The following is a 16,978-nucleotide window of genomic DNA, read 5'->3' on the forward strand; positions in this document are numbered from 1 at the left end:
CAAAGAAAAACAGTAAACTGGCTCTGTAAGTGGAAAAGAGGGTCAACAAGAACAATATGGTATCAACAATAACTTTAAAAATTCACAAAACCAAGCTCAACCGGCAACCAAGCTAAAACACAAGAGTTAAAAATCCTTCAAAGCTGGATTCCTCCTCATCATCTGTATGTCCAAATGTGGCTTAACTTAGATTTTAAGAGAGGATATTATCAGAAATGAAAAATCTACTAGCCAAAAGCTTCCATTGTAAACAATGGGGGATGGGACATCCCCTTTGAAGTCCAATAACTTTGGATCCCCTGACCCGAATTCCACCAAACCTGGCTGGTATCATGAAGAGACTCTCCTGAGTAAAGGACCAGCCAGGTTCTCAAGTTTGGACTAATTCAAAGGGAATCCAAAGTTATCGATTATCAAAACCAGCCCCCATCTACTAATAGCTCCCATTGAAAAGTCTTCTGAGGGTACCCTGAAAGTTTGGTGCCTCTAGCATAAAAACTGCGCCCCCTGCTGGCCGGCAAAGTAAAAACACAAAAAAAAATTTAATGACCCACATATAAGTCGAGGGGAGCTTTTTCAGCATTAAAAATGTGCTGAAAAATTCGACTTATACATGAGTATATACGGTAAGTGTCTAGTTAAATGACTGTTTGTGCTACTGTCGTTTTAGTCCTTCCTTAGAAGTATGTTTGTCATGAGAAAATTATCCTGTGGCATGGCTATAACATACACAGGACACAACTCATCATCATACCGACAGTTTGTGCTTTGGGAAAAATTAAGTGTGATGGCTATATTGCTAGCACACATCACCACAGTTATTTAACTTGATATTATACATAATTTAAAAACCTACCACAGAACTAGCAGCTTCATTAGTAAGGGTACCATCTTCCCAGTTGGGCCTAGAGTTATTCCAAAATTACAACTGATGTTCAGGTACCTCAGAGATTAGTTCTGGAAAAAAAGAAAGCATCAGAATGGACTCCATGACATCATATCCCCATAGAGGGTCCTTACCCAAACTTCACTCTCTCAAAGCACTCCCCTCCCTTTTTATTGCCAAGAATTTCCCTAACTGGCATCCATAACCCTACTCATCAGCCATTTTGTGTAGATCCACTTGATTTTGTGATGGTGTTAGGATAGGTGTTCTTGATTATATCTTCTATTTCTTGCTATTTTTTTTACTTTTGTAATCTTCATTTCTCCCTAACTGGGGCCCAAAATTATATTTCAATCTCTCTGTTTTTATTATTCTCCCCTTCTCTTTTATCCTCATAACAGCAGCCTTCAGAGGTAGGTTAGGCTGACAGTGTGTAACTGGCCCAAGGTCACCCAATGAGGTTCCATGGCAGAATAGGAATTTAAAACTTGAGTCTTCCAGATCTTGGGCTGACAGTCACCATTACACTATATTCCAGATGAGTTGGACCCAGAGCTCCTAACCAGGCTATTATTCTCCCCTTCTCTTTTATCCTCATAACAGCAGCCTTCAGAGGTAGGTTAGGCTGACAGTGTGTAACTGGCCCAAGGTCACCCAATGAGGTTCCATGGCAGAATAGGAATTTAAAACTTGAGTCTTCCAGATCTTGGGCTGACAGTCACCATTACACTATATTCCAGATGAGTTGGACCCAGAGCTCCTAACCAGGCTAAATATACAGAATGCTTTGGAAGCATATTCAATGATCTGACTATTCCCATTACACTTGATCACAACTGCTTGTCGGTAGTTACAAGAATTTGCTCTGGTGAAGCAATGCTTGTAACAAAACCAAAAAGAAGGGAACAACTGCAGCGAAAGCAAAAACCTATGAGACGAACTGGCAGAAAAACAAGCATATCTCCAAACACAGTAAAACACCCAAAGGACATGCATGTAACAGCTAAAAGGTAAAATACTTTAAAGAAGGACCATTCTCATCACACATCAGACAAAAATTATATTTAATATACACAGTGTGTGAAACACTGCTTCAATTATGCTTATAAGGGATATCCTTACCTGGCAATTTTGTTAGATGTCCACTTACATGGAAGAGGAAGGAGCAAGACTTCAGTTTAAATCATTGGCTCTGTGTCGCATCGGTTTTGCTTCTTTCTATTGTATCAATGGCAGAGAGGAGATGCTGGCATATAAGAACAGGTTGAGGTGCTCTCTAGTGCTCAGTGTAGTTCCATATCTGTAAAAGAGGTTTTAAATAAGATCATCCAGAAGGCAGGAAGTAACTATATGTTTCTGGGCATCTCTGTTCTGCTATTTCTCTAAAGAGCTCAGGGTGGTTATTGTGGCTCTTCCCAAAACCCTGTCCTCACAACAGCCTTGTAAAGCAGGTTAGGCTGAAAGAAACTGGTCCAAGGATACCCATCAAGCTTCCAGGGCGAACGAGGGATTCAAATATGACTCCCCCAGATTCTAGTCTGACACTAACCACTAAGCCCTACTGGCTCTCCTTACTGTTATAACACACTAGATTTCACACTAGACTACACAAAACAACAGATTACCAATTGATTTTCTCAGATCAAATATCATGTACCTAACTGGATTGACTGGTATTCTAGTGTTGCTCTATAGCAGGAGGGTGACTAGCTGAACCACAGGAGAGCTGCAGTTCACCTCAGATACTGCATGAACAATGTTACACGTTCAGTCACTCAGCAAGACGTAATATATTGTGCATACATGTTCATTTAATTGAGGTTCAGGCTTTATCACAATTTGCAATACAAATTCCCACTTATATTATAATCTTCCAGTTGCAATTTGGTAGCGTTCATTGCTAATCACAGCTCAGTTGGGGATTGGAGTACATTCAAGTTCACGAGCACCATAAAATTTCCTGCAGCATCTGAACGCATTCAGAGTCTCTCAGGCTACCAGGAGTTCGGAAAACAAACAAGATAACAACCTGGAAGCAGCACCCTGCTACACTCAAAACTGGTAACGCTAAGTGCGCATGCGTCAGGAGGAGAGTCAAGCGTGAAGGAAGAGTTTTGTTCTGCGCTCGATTGGTCTGGCTAGATTCAGTTCGGTGCACTACTGCTTCGGTCTGCAGATGTAATTGCTTCCCAGAAGCGTGTATTGTGTGTATGTCTGCGAATGTATGGGCGAGACTCAGGGTTTTTCCGAAGGAGAGTTCACAAGATAGTGCAAGAAAGAGATAAAGTGATTCAGGTGAGTTGAAAATACGGAAAAGCTTCTGCAGCTTTCACGCGTGCCCCCCCTACTTTGAGGTGTGATTCTGGGGTCCTGGGCAAAAGTCACGGATGGGGCCTCAGAAGCTCTCGGTGCAGTTGATGTAGCGTCAGATGACCCTCCCAGCCCCGTAGCACGCTGGGAAACTACACCTAGCCCCGAAAAACGGATTGCAATGGCCCTTTGGCTCAGTCCGCTTTTTAGCCCATCATGAACTGGGCAGGTTGTAACGCAATCTTATGCTTGCGTCTGCCCGGAAGGAAGCCCAAGATTTCAACGTAGAACTATACTCCTATGCAGACTAACCTGGGAGTAATAAAATGGGAATTACTTCTGAGTAAACATGCATATCGTTGAACTCTAGGGATGCAATACTATACAGCGTAGCCTCATTGAAGACAATGGAACTTGCTTCTAAGCAGGTATGCTTAGGATTGCACAACGAAACTATTTTTGCCATAACAGGAAATAGTGCACAGGTTGCAAAACAATGCTAGTATAAGGGGAAGAATGAGAGAGCCTGACCAAAAGTGGTGTAATAAGGAAGGGGGGGGGGGGCAAAGAACGGTGGAACTGTTTTCTTGGTTTAATGTGCAGTGTTGTTTTTTGCATCTTCCCCAAAGCTAGATAACCAGTGCATGTGTAACCCCTGTGTCAGAATGGGATGACCCAGAAAGGGGTGGAGTCTGAAATGAAGTAGAATGCTGCAGAACTCATGAGGTTGGAGGAAGCGAGACTACCAGGCTGGGACCTTGATTGATTTTATTAAGCCCTTAACACCTTGTTTAAGGTAACTGCAAAATGTTGTGGGGAACTAGTGGGAAGAGGGGAGTTTATTTTTTTGCTATATTGTAAATGTTAGAATTTATTGTTTCAGGGTTTTGTGTATGTAAATGGTGAGAGTTTTCTGGGAACCTTCATCATCTTGAAGCCCATTCACCAAGCCTCAGAAGTCTTCAAAACCAACCACCAGCAAAGAAGAATTGGACTTGGCAATATCAGTAGACTGTAAATAAGGACTTGAAAATGCAAACTTAACAGGACTGCAAAGTGTAAAGGTTAAATGTTTTAAAAGTGTTATTTGTTAAGTAAAGTAAACTGTTTTGTTTAAATTTGGTTCTTTGCAACTCCTTCCAAGTACTGCCCCACAGAACCCACAAGCTGAGGTTACACATGCATACCTACAAAGAGGTGGAGTGAAAATCGTGCTGGTTCTTTGCCTGGGTGGCAAGACGCATGCTCCAAGCTGCTATTGCCTCACCTATTTATTAGACTTCGAGGAGGCAAAGCATAGGAACATCCAGACAAGGCAAGGCTGGAAAGCCCTAGAAGGGCTGGAGGCAGCATGGGCAGGCCTGCAGTGTGATTTGTAGGGGAAGAAGACAGACAAACAGCAGGGCTGCCCAAAACAGCCTCTCCTTTTCAGCATAGCAGCAGGCTGGGCAGCTCCCCAACAGCTCTTTGTTAGATGTGAGGCTCTTGTAGGCATATCTGCTGTCCCATGCAGAGAAGAGAGAATGACCTCAGGAGGCATTTGAAAGGTGACTGACTGCGGGCCAGCCCTCAACTTTAAAATGCCTTTTCTTTCCAGGCAAGAGAGCAAAGTCTGGAGCAAGCTGAGCAGGCTTATGCAGTCTGAGTGATCAGCCGTAGAACAGTGTCCGCCATCCTCTGAAGATGCCAGCCACAGATGCAGGTGAGACATCAGGAGAGAATGCTACTAGAACCCAGCCATACAGCCCGGAAACCACAAAATACCCCAAAAAAGAAAACTGTTCGATTAAGTTGTAAGTGGATAGGGAGACTGTATCCAATAAACAAGCTTTTTTGTACTTTATATTGGGTAGTGAAATAAACGATTACCTTCAGAGGAACCTTTTGATTAGTTCACTGCATTGGCATATTGCATTTGTATCTATATCTTGGTGTTGCAGCATGGTCCTCAACTGTTTGGCATTGTGCTGTTGGCATAGCGGCTAAAGAGACTGAACTTCACTGAAGACCCTGGTTCAAACCTTACCTTGGCTGTGAACTCTCCAGGTGGCCTCATGTAAACTACTGCACCTCAGAACTAACTCACAATATTGTGATGGGTGTGAAGAGTGTGAAACCCCACAAAACACTCAATCCTTTTACAGGGAGCTACAGCAGCAGAGTTTAGGGAGCATCATTTATCTATTTTGCATACATCATTGATAATGGATATTGAATAAAGGATATTGTTCCAATCAATTGGCTAAAAGGTGACATTTCTGTAAGCGGAACACTAGAGGGTGCATTTGTCCAGCACAGTAGAAAGTGTTTGGAGATAACTGAAGTTGTTTCCACTTGACAGGGCCAGCCCATGTTTTTTTCATGACTACTGTGGCTCCAACTGAAGCATGTTGGCTACCAAGCTTCTGTACAGTGGTTGTACCTCCACTCTTCTGGCATTACTGTCTTGGCCTCTCCCTTACATACGCAGCAACTTCAAATTGGATTGTCAGGGACTAGACTGCTGCTGTCCCAGCTGATGTGGCGATGCCCTGCCTTTAATTTTTTCCCCCTGTGCCTATCCCACATCAGTTCATCTCTCCGACTTTGAAGAGCCAGCCCCAGAACCTAAAAACATCGTCTTAATGAATGGTAACGGCCCAACTTTTACCGTTAGAAAGTTTGAATGTTTTTGGAGAAGAGGAGAGGGGCTTTAACACAAAACGTTCAGCTGGATTCTCGGATCTGTTTTTCCCTGCAGTGTGTGGTGCTGATGGTCCACAATGTCCCCTCTGAACACCATGTTCTTGATGGTGTGGCAGGTCATCTTTCTGATCTGCAAGAGTTCTTTGGATTTGTGTGCGGCGCTTTTGAGGAACCTCCTTTCAAAGAGAAAGAAAATTTGCCGTTCCCTGCGTGTGCAGAGCCGGAGAGGGGTGGCTGGTACATCGCGGTACTTAAGGAGGTCCAGTGTGCGGTCCCACTGGTATGCCCTTGCTGAGGTCGGAGTGCCCCGTCGCTGGTGGGTGTATCCCCGGAGCAAGAACTGGTGGGAGCAGTTCATCAGGCTGACGTGGGATGAAGAGCAGTGGATAGAGAGGTTTCGCATGAGTCGTGGCACTTTTTTTGAAATAGTGGAAGCCCTCAGACCACACCTCCAGCGGCAGACCACCAACATGAGGGAGCCGATTCCTGTCGAAAAGCGAGTTGCCATTGCCATCTGGTACCTTGCCAATGCTAACTGCTACAGGGAGGTTCGTGAACAGTTTGGCGTTGGCCTATCCACGGTGGGGGAGATAGTCCTGGAGGTTTGCTGCGCCATGGAGCTTGACCTGCTGCGGAAGACAGTGTGCCTGGGCAATGAGATCGCCGCGGTGAATATGCTTACTTATTTTTTTAAGTAAACAATTTTATCATTATAGCAATACACGTGAGGACCCGCAAGGAACTTGTGGGGAGAGGGCATCCCATTTCCCCTGACTTTCATCAATCTCCTTGCCACAACCTCTTATATGACACTCTTACCCCTTTGTTTCTCCTGTACCACTTCTAACTCCCTTCCCCCATGTCAGCTATGGGGTGAGAAAAAGAAGCCTCTGAGACAATGGTCTTCTGTGTTGAAGAATGCCTATCCCCCTCTCCCTACCTCTGACCTCTTTAAATCCCAGCTGCCTGTAATCAAATAAAAAGTGGAAATCAAGCTTTGAATAAAGGATTAGTAGTGTGTAAGATATGCCTGTAATCAAATAAAAAGTGGAAATCAAGCTTTGAATAAAGGATTGGTAGTGTGTAAGATATCAAGCTTTGAATAAAGGATTGGTAGTGTGTAAGATACTACAATTCCCATCAGCCTCTGTCAGCATGGCCAATTGGCCATGCTGACAGAGGCTGATGGGAATTGTAGTTCCTGAACATCTGGAGAGCCGCAGGTTCCCTACCCCTGTTCTAGACCAAGGATGTACTTTTTTGTGTGGTGAATACAGTGTACTTTTTTTTGAACATTTGACTCAGACAAAGTTCAGACTCCCCTGCCCTGCCCTCCCCTGCCCCCCACCAGCTGGACTCCCAGCTGGCAGCTGGCAGTTCCTTCTGCCCTCCCCTCTGGGCAGGGGCATAGAGGGAAAACAGAGCCCGGTGCAAAATCTGAGTTTTGTGGCCCGGCAGCAGCTGTGATGCTGGAATCCTACCCCAAACAGCATCACTTTCAATGAATTGTTTAAAGCTAGAGCCCAAATTCTCCTTTTAAATCCCACCTTAAAGGGAGAATCCTGGGGTCCCCTAGTTAAACAACATTAGAAGTGATGCTGTTTAAAGTGAATTATCCCTGAAACAGCATCACTTTCAATGTGGCGTAGTGGTTAAGACCAGGTGCATTCTAATCTGGAGGAACCGGGTTTGATTCCCTGCTCTGCCACTTGAGCTGTGGAGGCTTATCTGGGGAATTCAGATTAGCCTGTACACACCCACACACGCCAGCTGGGTGACCTTGGGCTAGTCACAGCTTTTCAGAGCTCTCTCAGCCCCACCCACCTCACAGGGTGTTTGTTGTGAGGGAGGAAGGGCAAGGAGATTGTAAGCTCCTTTGAGTCTCCTACAGGAGAGAAAGGGGGAATATAAATCCAAACTCTTCTTCTTCTAAACTGAGGACCTCAGATTCTCCCTTTAAATCCATGCCAAAGGGGGTGGATTTAAAAGGAGAATCTGGGGAAATTTGGGGGGTGCCTGCATTTAGGGGTGCAATTGTTAAGCTAGAAGCACCAAACTTTCAGGGTATCTTCTGGAGATTCTCCTAATGATAACACCCAGGTTTGGTGAAGTTTGGTTCAGGGGGTCCAAAGTTATGGACCCTCAAAGGTGTAGCCACCATCTCCTATTAGCTCCCATTGGGAACAATGGGGGATGGGGGCACCCCCTTTGGGAGTCCATAGCTTTGGACCCCCTGGACCAAACTTCGCACAACCTGGGTGGTATCATCAGGAAAGTCCCCCAAACAATCCCTGAAAGTTTGGTGCTGCTAGCCCCAACAATGTGCCCCCTGCAGGCCAAAAACCAAAAAAGCACTAAAATGTTTTTAAAACCCACAAACGGGTGGGCGGAGCTTCGGACATGAATGAGGGGGTTGAACCCGAGAACCCCCCCCCCCTTACCTATGTCCTTGCTACACACACATACCCCATTACCTCCCACTTTGTCAACTTGGCAAGGGCCAACAAAAACTCCCACACACCCACACCTGCCTCCAGCCTCACTAGTTTGTTGAGGGTGAGTGCACACTGACTCTTGGCCTGCCTTCCAGTTTTGCTGCCTCATCAGTTGAGGAGGGCCACGTCCCCTGCTTCCTTCTCCCATCCTCCTCCTCCTTGCACAGCAGCAACTGGCCTGGTCACCTTCCAGCCACCTTAACAACAGTGGCAGTGACTCCCCCCCCCCCCAGTGTATTTGACCTTTGTCTTCGCGTGTGCAGACAATGCTGTTGTTTGGGGGGGGGGGGACTTAAACACCCCTACTCCATTTTTTAAAAAAGTTTTTAGATTTTTTTGCATGCCTGGGAGGTCCCTTAAAATTGTAGGAAAATCTTCTGTGTAAAGGAACCCAATCCTCAGACTGGGGCGCACTGACTTATTAGAATATAAGGTATCCATATCTTGACTGAATGATGCAGGAGGAGGCTGCTGAGCAGAGTTTATTATTGATTTTGGGAATCACTGACATTTACAGCTGTGGCTTCCTCTCCCCCTCACTCATAGATCATGGATGGTTTTGCACACCTGGGATTTCCACACTGCATTGGGGCGATCGACGGAATGCACATCCTCATACGAGCCCCAGGAGGGCGGATGGATGAATCTGGGAACTGCAAGAAAAACTGCTCCATATTTCTGCAGGGCACTGTGGACCACACTGGACGATTTATCAACGCTGAGGTTGGCTGGAGCGGCAGAAGCCATGATGCATTTATATTCCAGAACTCTGCCTTGTGCACTGCGATGGATGCGGGGGTCTTTGTTCCTGGAAATCCAACCTTGGATTTAAACGGGGTGCAAGTGCCAGCATTGATGGTGGCAGATGGCGCTTACCCCATTCGCAGGTGGCTAATGAAGCCCTTTGGCAAAAATGGGGACACGCGCCGGCGAACGTTTGACCATGCACTTCATAGGGTTAGGAATGTGGTAGAGTGCGCATTTGGACGGCTCAAGGCACGCTGGCGTTGCCTGACAATGCGCCTCCCTGTTTTCGAGGAGAACATCACCACTGTGATTACAGCATGTGTCATTCTGCACAATATATGCGAGGAGAAAGGACATGGCATAGTAGTGGACCTCTGTGACTCTGTCTCCCCTCCTGTTTCTGTGGATGAGGAAGACTACTACCGTAATGATAATTGTCAGAAAGAAGAAGGGAAACGTGTCAGGGACGCAGTTGCGGACTTCATACTTAGCCACCAACCTTGTCCATGATTCCCCCTTCACTTACAATTGCTTTCCAGTAATGCTGCTCAAAGAAAAATAAACCCACTTTTCTTTGCAGGGGTGGCTGCATGTGCAGTCCCTAAACAATCAACAAATAAATTCATAAATAATCCTTCATCGGTATTTTACTTTGATTAATTGGGTTGATTTATTCTTGGATACTCCATGTATGGAATCAGGAGGCAGAGTTGTTATATCAGCCTTTTGATCCAAAAGTGTGTGTGAAAGAAAATGGTCATCTGACAGTGCTTGGAACTGGTTTTAGTGGCAACCAGCCATTTATGTCTGACTCATCTTCAAGGAGCTCAAGGCAGTGAACATGGTTTACCCTTTGCCATGTTATCCTTGCAGCAATCCTGTGAAGTAGGTTAAGCTGGAAGAGATTCACTAGCTGTGACCAGGAGTGTCTTACTGTGGCCTTGCGCAAGGCTACCTTTGAAAATGTGTCTGGAAATGTCAGTTGGTGCAGAATGCCACAGGCAGGATGTTGAACAGAGTGGATTATATGGACCAGATTACTCCAGTCTAGGCCCATCTACTCTGGCTCTGATTCATGGTGTTGGTGTTGACTCTAATCTGGAGAACTGGGTTTGATTCCCCCCTCTTCCACCTGAGTGGCAGGGGCTTATCTGGTGAACCAGATGTGTTTCTGCACTCCTACATTCCTGCTGGGTGACCTTGGGCTAGCTAGTCACAGTTCTTCAGAACTCTCTCAGCTCCACCTACCTCACAAGGTGTCTGTTGTGGGGAGAGGAAAGGAAAGGAGCTTGTAAGCCACCTTGAGTCTTCGTACAGGAGAGAAAGGTGGGGTATAAATCCAAACTCTCTTCTTCGTCCTCTTCCCCTCCTAAATGGCTTGGAACCAACAGATCTGAAAAACCATATACTCTCTTATGAACCTATCAGAATGCTGTGGTGGTTATCTTCTGAGGCCCTGTTTCGGATATCCCCGCTTTCTGAGATTTGGTGGGTGGCAACCTCGGGAGGGCCTTCTTAGTCATGGAGCAAATACTTCAAGCTCTCTCTCAAGAGAGATTCATTTGTCTCCTTCTGTTGCTTTCTGCCACCTCAGCGATTCTAACTTCCATCCGTATGTTGCTTTTTTGTGTGCATTTCAGCTTTGATTTTAATGGTTTTAATTATGTTTTTTGGTTGATTTATAAGATGTGTTTATATTGTGTATATTATTAATCTGTTGGCTGCCTTGGTGGCTCTGATGAAGGTAGGGAGTATAAATATTATAAAGTATATAAATAGTACAGGGTCTCCTAGTGAATTGTATGGCAGTGGAAATAGGGAGTGGGTTAGGTGGAAATACAATCCCAATCATCAAACAACTGGCAATCATTTAGGAAAATGTACTGAACGCCGCAGGGGAGGTAAACCAATCACAATTGAGCCCGTGCATAGTCACCCAAATAACAACTTAGCTTTCTAGGCATGTGCTGTGCCATTATATGTTGATCAAAACGGTGGCCAATGAAGAGCCACATTTTGGTGGCACCATAATCTGCTGGCAATGCTCAAGAAAATGATGTACCCTACAAGAGAGAACCAAACCAAAACATTTTTTAGTTAGGCTACGGGGTCTTTATTGTTGTTGAATCTGTGAGCACTTTGGAATTTTGAGTTCTGTCATAAAATGACTGCTGTGGGGGAAGTCATAGAATGGAAGGTTGCAGGCCAAACATTCCATATGATGGCATATCACTGTTCAACAAACACTTGGACTGTTCAGGGACTACTTCCTGTGTATATATTGTCCTCTCAGGAAACCCCTGCATAGTGGCCACAAAGTTTCTGTACATTGCCAAGGATTCCATGTTGTCTGTAGATATTGCATTCGGTAACATTTGTATTTTCAATCATTTTTAGCAGTCTTTCACAATCTAATATAAACACTTACAAAAGTCCCAGGAATTCAGATGCCGTTGGATTCTTGCAGCCATGCCAGAAGGTCCATCTGTAAAGAGGTTCCAGTTATGCTGTTGCCCCTTTGTGGGTCAGACAGTGACCAAAGTGGGAGGAAGTACAAGGCAGATGATAATCTGAAATCGCTTATACTGTGTGACATGCAGGTGGGTCTTGGTATATTAGGCTCTCCTGATATCCACCTTTCTCCCCTTTATACTGCTTATTCAAACTGGTTTGAATCTGGTTTTATTTTCATTGCTTCCGGCAAAGAGTTGGGATTCTTGAACGGATCACAAATAGTTTTGTTTTCAAGTTGTTTCAAAAATTGGTTTGATCAGAACAGATGCATGCCACGCCTCTCTCAGTAGAGTATTTTGACAGATAATGGCTTAATTCAGATATAATATAAAACCATGATTCCATTGGGCCTTGACTTAGTTGTAGAACATCTACTTTGTGTGTCAAACGTTTCAAGGTTCAGTCCCCAGCATCTCCAGTTTAAAGGATAATGGGTGATATGAGACCTTGATCTGAAGCTCTGGAATGCTGCTACCATTCAAAGTAGGCATTGCCGGGCTTGATAGATCAGTGGTCTGACTCGTACAAAATAGCTTCATACATGACTATGATTGGTGTAATTGTCTGAACGCTCCAGTAAGGTCACGATCTGAATAATTTGTTTGATTTATTAAACATATACTTAACATGTGGTGTTTTATGTGGTGTATGGGTGACCTTGGGCCTGGCTAGAATTTGAATGGGAGACCTCCAAGGAATATCAGGATTATAGCATTGAGGCAGGCAGTGGCAAGCTTCCTCCAATCATCTCTTCCCTAGAAAACCCTACGGGGTCGCCATAAATCAGCTGTGACATGATGCCCCTTCCCCCCAAAAGCAGACACCTGGCATCATTCTGGCTTGTTCCTCATGCATGCCTGGCCACAGGTATTCCTTTTCACACTTGCTAATATCTACAGGCTAAGTGGTTTTCAAAGGTATGGGAGCAGAAAGTGGTAAAAAAGTTGGCAACCTTGGTTTCTTTCATGCTGTCTTTCAAATTAGACCAACCTGGTTTAGGTTTTTTTTTCTCCAGTGTTTGGGGATGAGAGAGTTACAGTGTTTGGCTTTTGAGTTTGTAGGTCCACGGGAAGAATGTATTCCTGGCTTTTGGCCCCATTCAGGAAGTGGCTCCCAGCAGTGACAATCCCTCTCCCAGATCATCTGAGTGCAGGCCATCTATTCCAGGAATGGCCACTAGTGGGGACAACTCGCTTCCCCTGAGGACTGAAGAAAATGTTCACCACCCACAATTCCATCTGCTGGAGGAGGCTGAAGTCGATTTACCACTGCTTAAAGATAATGGTGCTAGGCATGACCGGAAATGGCTACATTTCCATTTTGGTCTGTATGGCAGCATCTGAGCCAATGAGTTTGCAAGGGCTAATAAGGCAAATGAAAGGGGGTACTGGAGAGATCCAATTCCAAGGTATTAATTGTAAAGATCTGGGGCAGTAAAGGTACCTTGACCCATTCAGAAGATCATAGGATTGGGCAAAATCTGCTCTTGTCTTCTAGAGGGGGAGAATTCTGCATTGTACAAAGATGGGGATAGCAGGTTCTCTTGTATACAGAATATATACCAAAGAAGAAAAGGTCTGGACTGCAGTCAGTAAAACAATTAGTAGTTCCTGAACTCTTTAGAAAAGAAGTGTTAAGGTTGTTGATTCATGATGTAGCATTATCTGAACATTTTGGGTATAAAAGGACTCTTGCTAAAATTACATCAGCATTCTATTGGCCTGGAGTGAGCATAGATACTAAACATTATGTAAGCTTGTGCGAAATTTGCCAAAGGGTAGGATATGCCTCTGATCATGTAAAGGCACCATTGGGAAAGATCCCAGTAGTACAGGTGCCCTTCTCTGAAATACAAATCTATGTTCAAGGCCCCTTTCCCCCTACAAAATCAGGAAAGAAATGTATTCTTGCCATCATAGACAGGGCAACTTTTTTTTCCAGCTGCCATTCCTTTAAGAATGGTAACTGCTACCAGTATTGCCAAAACACTGTTAAGCATTTTTGGCTAGGTTTGGGTTTTGTCATGCCCCTAGAGAAACCCTCGCTATTTTCTTTGTTTAAGTCTCAGTTAAACCCTTAGGTAGAATGGGCGTAACTGTTTTTGTACATACATAAAACCTTTATTAGAAAATTCCTCTTGCAAATGGTATATTACACAAAAGCGTAGGTCCATTTCACTGTGTTGTAGTTTCTGGAAATGCTCCACCAAGGGAGTTTCCAGCTTGCCAGTTCTGATGCAACTGCGATGCTCTGCCACTCTGCCACTTAATCTGGCGTAACATCTTCCCAATATAGAGTTTTGGGCAAGGGCAAACAATCGCATATATACATCTCCGTGTGTCACATGACATATATGAATTCAATCACCATTGCAAATTTAATCCAGGTATATCAATTATTGCAGTTGATAGAGAACATTGGCACTGTGCACATTTGTTACAAGGAAAATGTCCAGATTGTGTCTGAGCTGGTCCATGTTTATCCAGTAAGTCTGCCCTGACCACTGTTTGTCTTAGATTTCTTGTTCGGCGTAGACCTATTAGTGGGGGTAAATCACATCCAGGTAAATCTCTAACCACGTGCCAATTCCTTAGTATGCTGTTTCTTATCACTTCAGACATAGGTGTATAGTCCATTGACCACATCAGTCTAGATTTTTGTGTCCGTGATTTTGGTCTCAGTAATATACTCCGGTCTATTTCAGTTATCCTATTCCAGGCACTTTGTAATAGTCCAGTGGGATACCCCCTATTGTAAAAATTCCTAAGCTGGTGGGTAGCTTATACCATTTGCAAGAGGAATTTTCTGTGGGCAATGTGGAGAAAAAATTGTTACAAATAGAAAATAGATATATCTTTAAATTCCAGACAGATAGAATAGGTCTTAACAAAGCACTGGATTTCGCATGTCATCTGTAAGATCGACGACAGCTGCACAGGTGGTTTCAATTAAGGCTGTCTTACATGTAGCTCAGTCTATGAGTCAGCGAAAGACAAACGGAAGGCAGAGATGGGAGCGGGCAACTCTTAACAGAGAGCCAGTGAGTAATGGGAGTAATAAAAATAAAAGATGCAGGAAAGACAGATGAAATGGACTGGTGCAAGAAAGATAGAGAAATAGGCATGATTGTGATTTCAGTATATATGTATCTGTGCAATTTTAATTTCAGATATACCCATTAGAAGCTTCAAAGAACTGATGGAAGTTGTTTGAACATACTGGCATACTGAGGAAGAAGCACGAAAAACGTTCTATACGCGCGAGACGTTTCTATGTAGAACCTACAGAATTGATACATGGACTATATGAAACTGAAGTTTTGTTTCTGAATAGAGAATTGAATGGACTAAGTGATTATTTATGTTTAGTTATAAGAGTTGGAAGACTTATGCTGTATTTTTAAGAACCTTGTCAGAGAAATAAGGAAATGTAAATACAAATAGAAGTGTTGAGTTGTTCAATTATATATAAGATTAATATATAAGATTAGACACAGCCAGAGTGCAACGTGTGTATTTTTGAGTTTATTTGGGCTAATGTTGACATTGCACTCTTAAAGATAGTTGAGCATATTCCAAACACCAATCACACGTTGCATGTAGAAGTGTTTCCTTTTATTAGTCCTAATTCTTCCCCAGAGCATTTTCAATGAATGCCCCCTGGTTCTAATATTGTGAGAAAGAGAGAAAAATTTCTCTCTGTCAACATTTTCTACCCCATGCATAATTTTATAGACTTCAATCATATCCCCCCTCAGCCGTCTCCTCTCCAAACTAAAGAGTCCCAAACGCTGCAGCCTCTCCTCATAGGGAAGGTGCTCCAGTCCCTCAATCGTCCTCGTTGCCCTTCTCTGCACTTTTTCTATCTCCTCAATATCCTTTTTGAGATGCGGCGACCAGAACTGGACACAGTACTCCAAGTGCGGTCGCACCACTGCTTTATATAAGGGCATGACAATCTTTGCAGTTTTATTATCAATTCCTTTCCTAATGATCCCCAGCATAGAGTTTGCCTTTTTCACAGCTGCCATGCATTGAGTTGACATTCCAATGGAATTATCAACTAAGACGCCCAAATCCCTTTCCTGGTCTTGACTGATAGCACTGACCCTTGTAGCTTGAATGTGAAGTTTGGATTTTTGCCCCTATGTGCATCACTTTGCATTTTGCTACATTGAACTGCATTTGCCATTTCTTAGCCCACTCACCTAATTTATCAAGGTCTGCTTGGAGCTCTTTGCAATCCTTTGTGGTTCTCACCACACTACATAATTTGGTATCATCTGCAAACTTGGCCACCACGCTACCCACCCCTACTTCCAGGTCATTTATGAATAGGTTAAAGAGCACTGGTCCCAAAACGGATCCTTGGGGGACCCCACTCCCTACATCTCTCCATTGTGAGAATTTCCCATTTACACCCACTCTTTGCTTCCTGTTTCTTAACCAGTTTTTAATCCATAGGAGGACTTCCCCTCTTATTTCTTGATTGCTGAGTTTTCTCAATAGTCTCTGGTGAGGAACTTTGTCAAAAGCCTTTTGAAAATCCAAGTAGACAATGTCCACTGGTTCCCCCTTGTCCACATGCCTGTTTACACCCTCAAAGAACTCTAGTAAGTTTGTAAGACAGGATTTGCCTCTGCAAAAGCCATGCTGACTCTTTCTCAGCAGGTCTTGCTTTTCTACATGTTTAATAATTTTATCTTTAATGATAGATTCTACTAATTTACCAGGAACAGATGTCAAACTGACTGGCCTGTAATTTCCCGGATCCCCCCTAGATCCTTTCTTAAAAATTGGTATGACATTGGCCATCTTCCAGTCTTCAGGGATAGAACCTGATTTCAGGGATAAGTTGCATGTTAAAGTGAGAAGATCAGCAATTTCATGCTTGAGCTCTTTAAGAACTCTCGGGTGAATGCAATCGGGGCCAGGGGATGTGGTAGCATTTAGTTTATCAGTGGCTGCCAGAACTTCTTCCATCGCTGGGAGGGTTTACACCCAATGAACTGGTATTTGGGGAAAAACTACCAGGGGTAATAAGAGTTACTGAGAGCAAATTGGGAAGGGCTCCTGAAACATCAAAATCAGCAGCAGAATATTTTGAAAATCTACATCACTCTTTCAGTAAAATATGTTCAATTGCCCATCAAGCACTTGTGGATGATAGACAAAAACAAAGGGTGGTTTTTGATAGGAAAGCAAAGCCCAGGAGTTTACAAGTTGGAGAACGGACTGTGCTGTTATCTCTGAAACTGTAGGGAAACTGTGCAGTGGACTGGACCCTATAAGAACTTAAAAGATTGTGGGGAAGGGAATTTTGAAATTGAGCATCCAGAAAG

The 16,978-nt window shown here is 43.9% G+C and overlaps 2 protein-coding genes and 1 long non-coding RNA gene across 8 annotated transcripts; 2 read left to right on the plus strand and 1 right to left on the minus strand.

Moving 5' to 3' along the window:
• Nucleotides 1-870: 870 nt before the first annotated feature.
• LOC125431660 lies at nucleotides 871-2,947 on the minus strand. The gene is made up of 3 exons (XR_007244328.1): nucleotides 2,916-2,947; nucleotides 2,009-2,186; nucleotides 871-957 (listed from the first exon to the last, which is right to left on the minus strand). It is a non-coding gene; the product is annotated as an uncharacterized LOC125431660 (long non-coding RNA).
• Nucleotides 2,948-3,039: 92 nt separating this feature from the next.
• On the plus strand, nucleotides 3,040-9,760 carry LOC125444800 (protein ANTAGONIST OF LIKE HETEROCHROMATIN PROTEIN 1-like). 6 transcript variants are annotated; one of them, XM_048517494.1, is made up of 4 exons: nucleotides 3,040-3,181; nucleotides 4,794-4,898; nucleotides 5,937-6,549; nucleotides 8,923-9,760. In XM_048517494.1, the coding sequence occupies exons 3-4, from the start codon at nucleotides 5,959-5,961 to the stop codon at nucleotides 9,631-9,633; spliced, it is 1,302 nt and encodes a 433-aa protein (XP_048373451.1). In that variant the 5' UTR covers nucleotides 3,040-3,181; nucleotides 4,794-4,898; nucleotides 5,937-5,958; the 3' UTR covers nucleotides 9,634-9,760. The 6 variants fall into 6 exon arrangements, 4 of the variants coding, with proteins under 4 accessions (XP_048373451.1, XP_048373469.1, XP_048373459.1 ...); XM_048517502.1 differs by lacking the exon at nucleotides 3,040-3,181 and adding an exon at nucleotides 3,355-3,624; XR_007246248.1 differs by lacking the exons at nucleotides 5,937-6,549; nucleotides 8,923-9,760 and adding an exon at nucleotides 5,538-5,928.
• A 616-nt stretch (nucleotides 9,761-10,376) lies between these two features.
• On the plus strand, nucleotides 10,377-13,722 carry NEIL2 (nei like DNA glycosylase 2). The gene is given in 3 exon segments (XM_048517541.1): nucleotides 10,377-11,686; nucleotides 11,689-11,723; nucleotides 12,699-13,722. Coding segments are annotated over 3 exon segments (483 nt in total). The 5' UTR covers nucleotides 10,377-11,592; the 3' UTR covers nucleotides 13,053-13,722.
• The last annotated feature ends 3,256 nt before the right edge of the window (nucleotides 13,723-16,978 follow it).

This window comes from Sphaerodactylus townsendi, linkage group LG01, assembly GCF_021028975.2.
Source record: "Sphaerodactylus townsendi isolate TG3544 linkage group LG01, MPM_Stown_v2.3, whole genome shotgun sequence".
Classification (NCBI taxonomy): domain Eukaryota; kingdom Metazoa; phylum Chordata; class Lepidosauria; order Squamata; family Sphaerodactylidae; genus Sphaerodactylus; species Sphaerodactylus townsendi.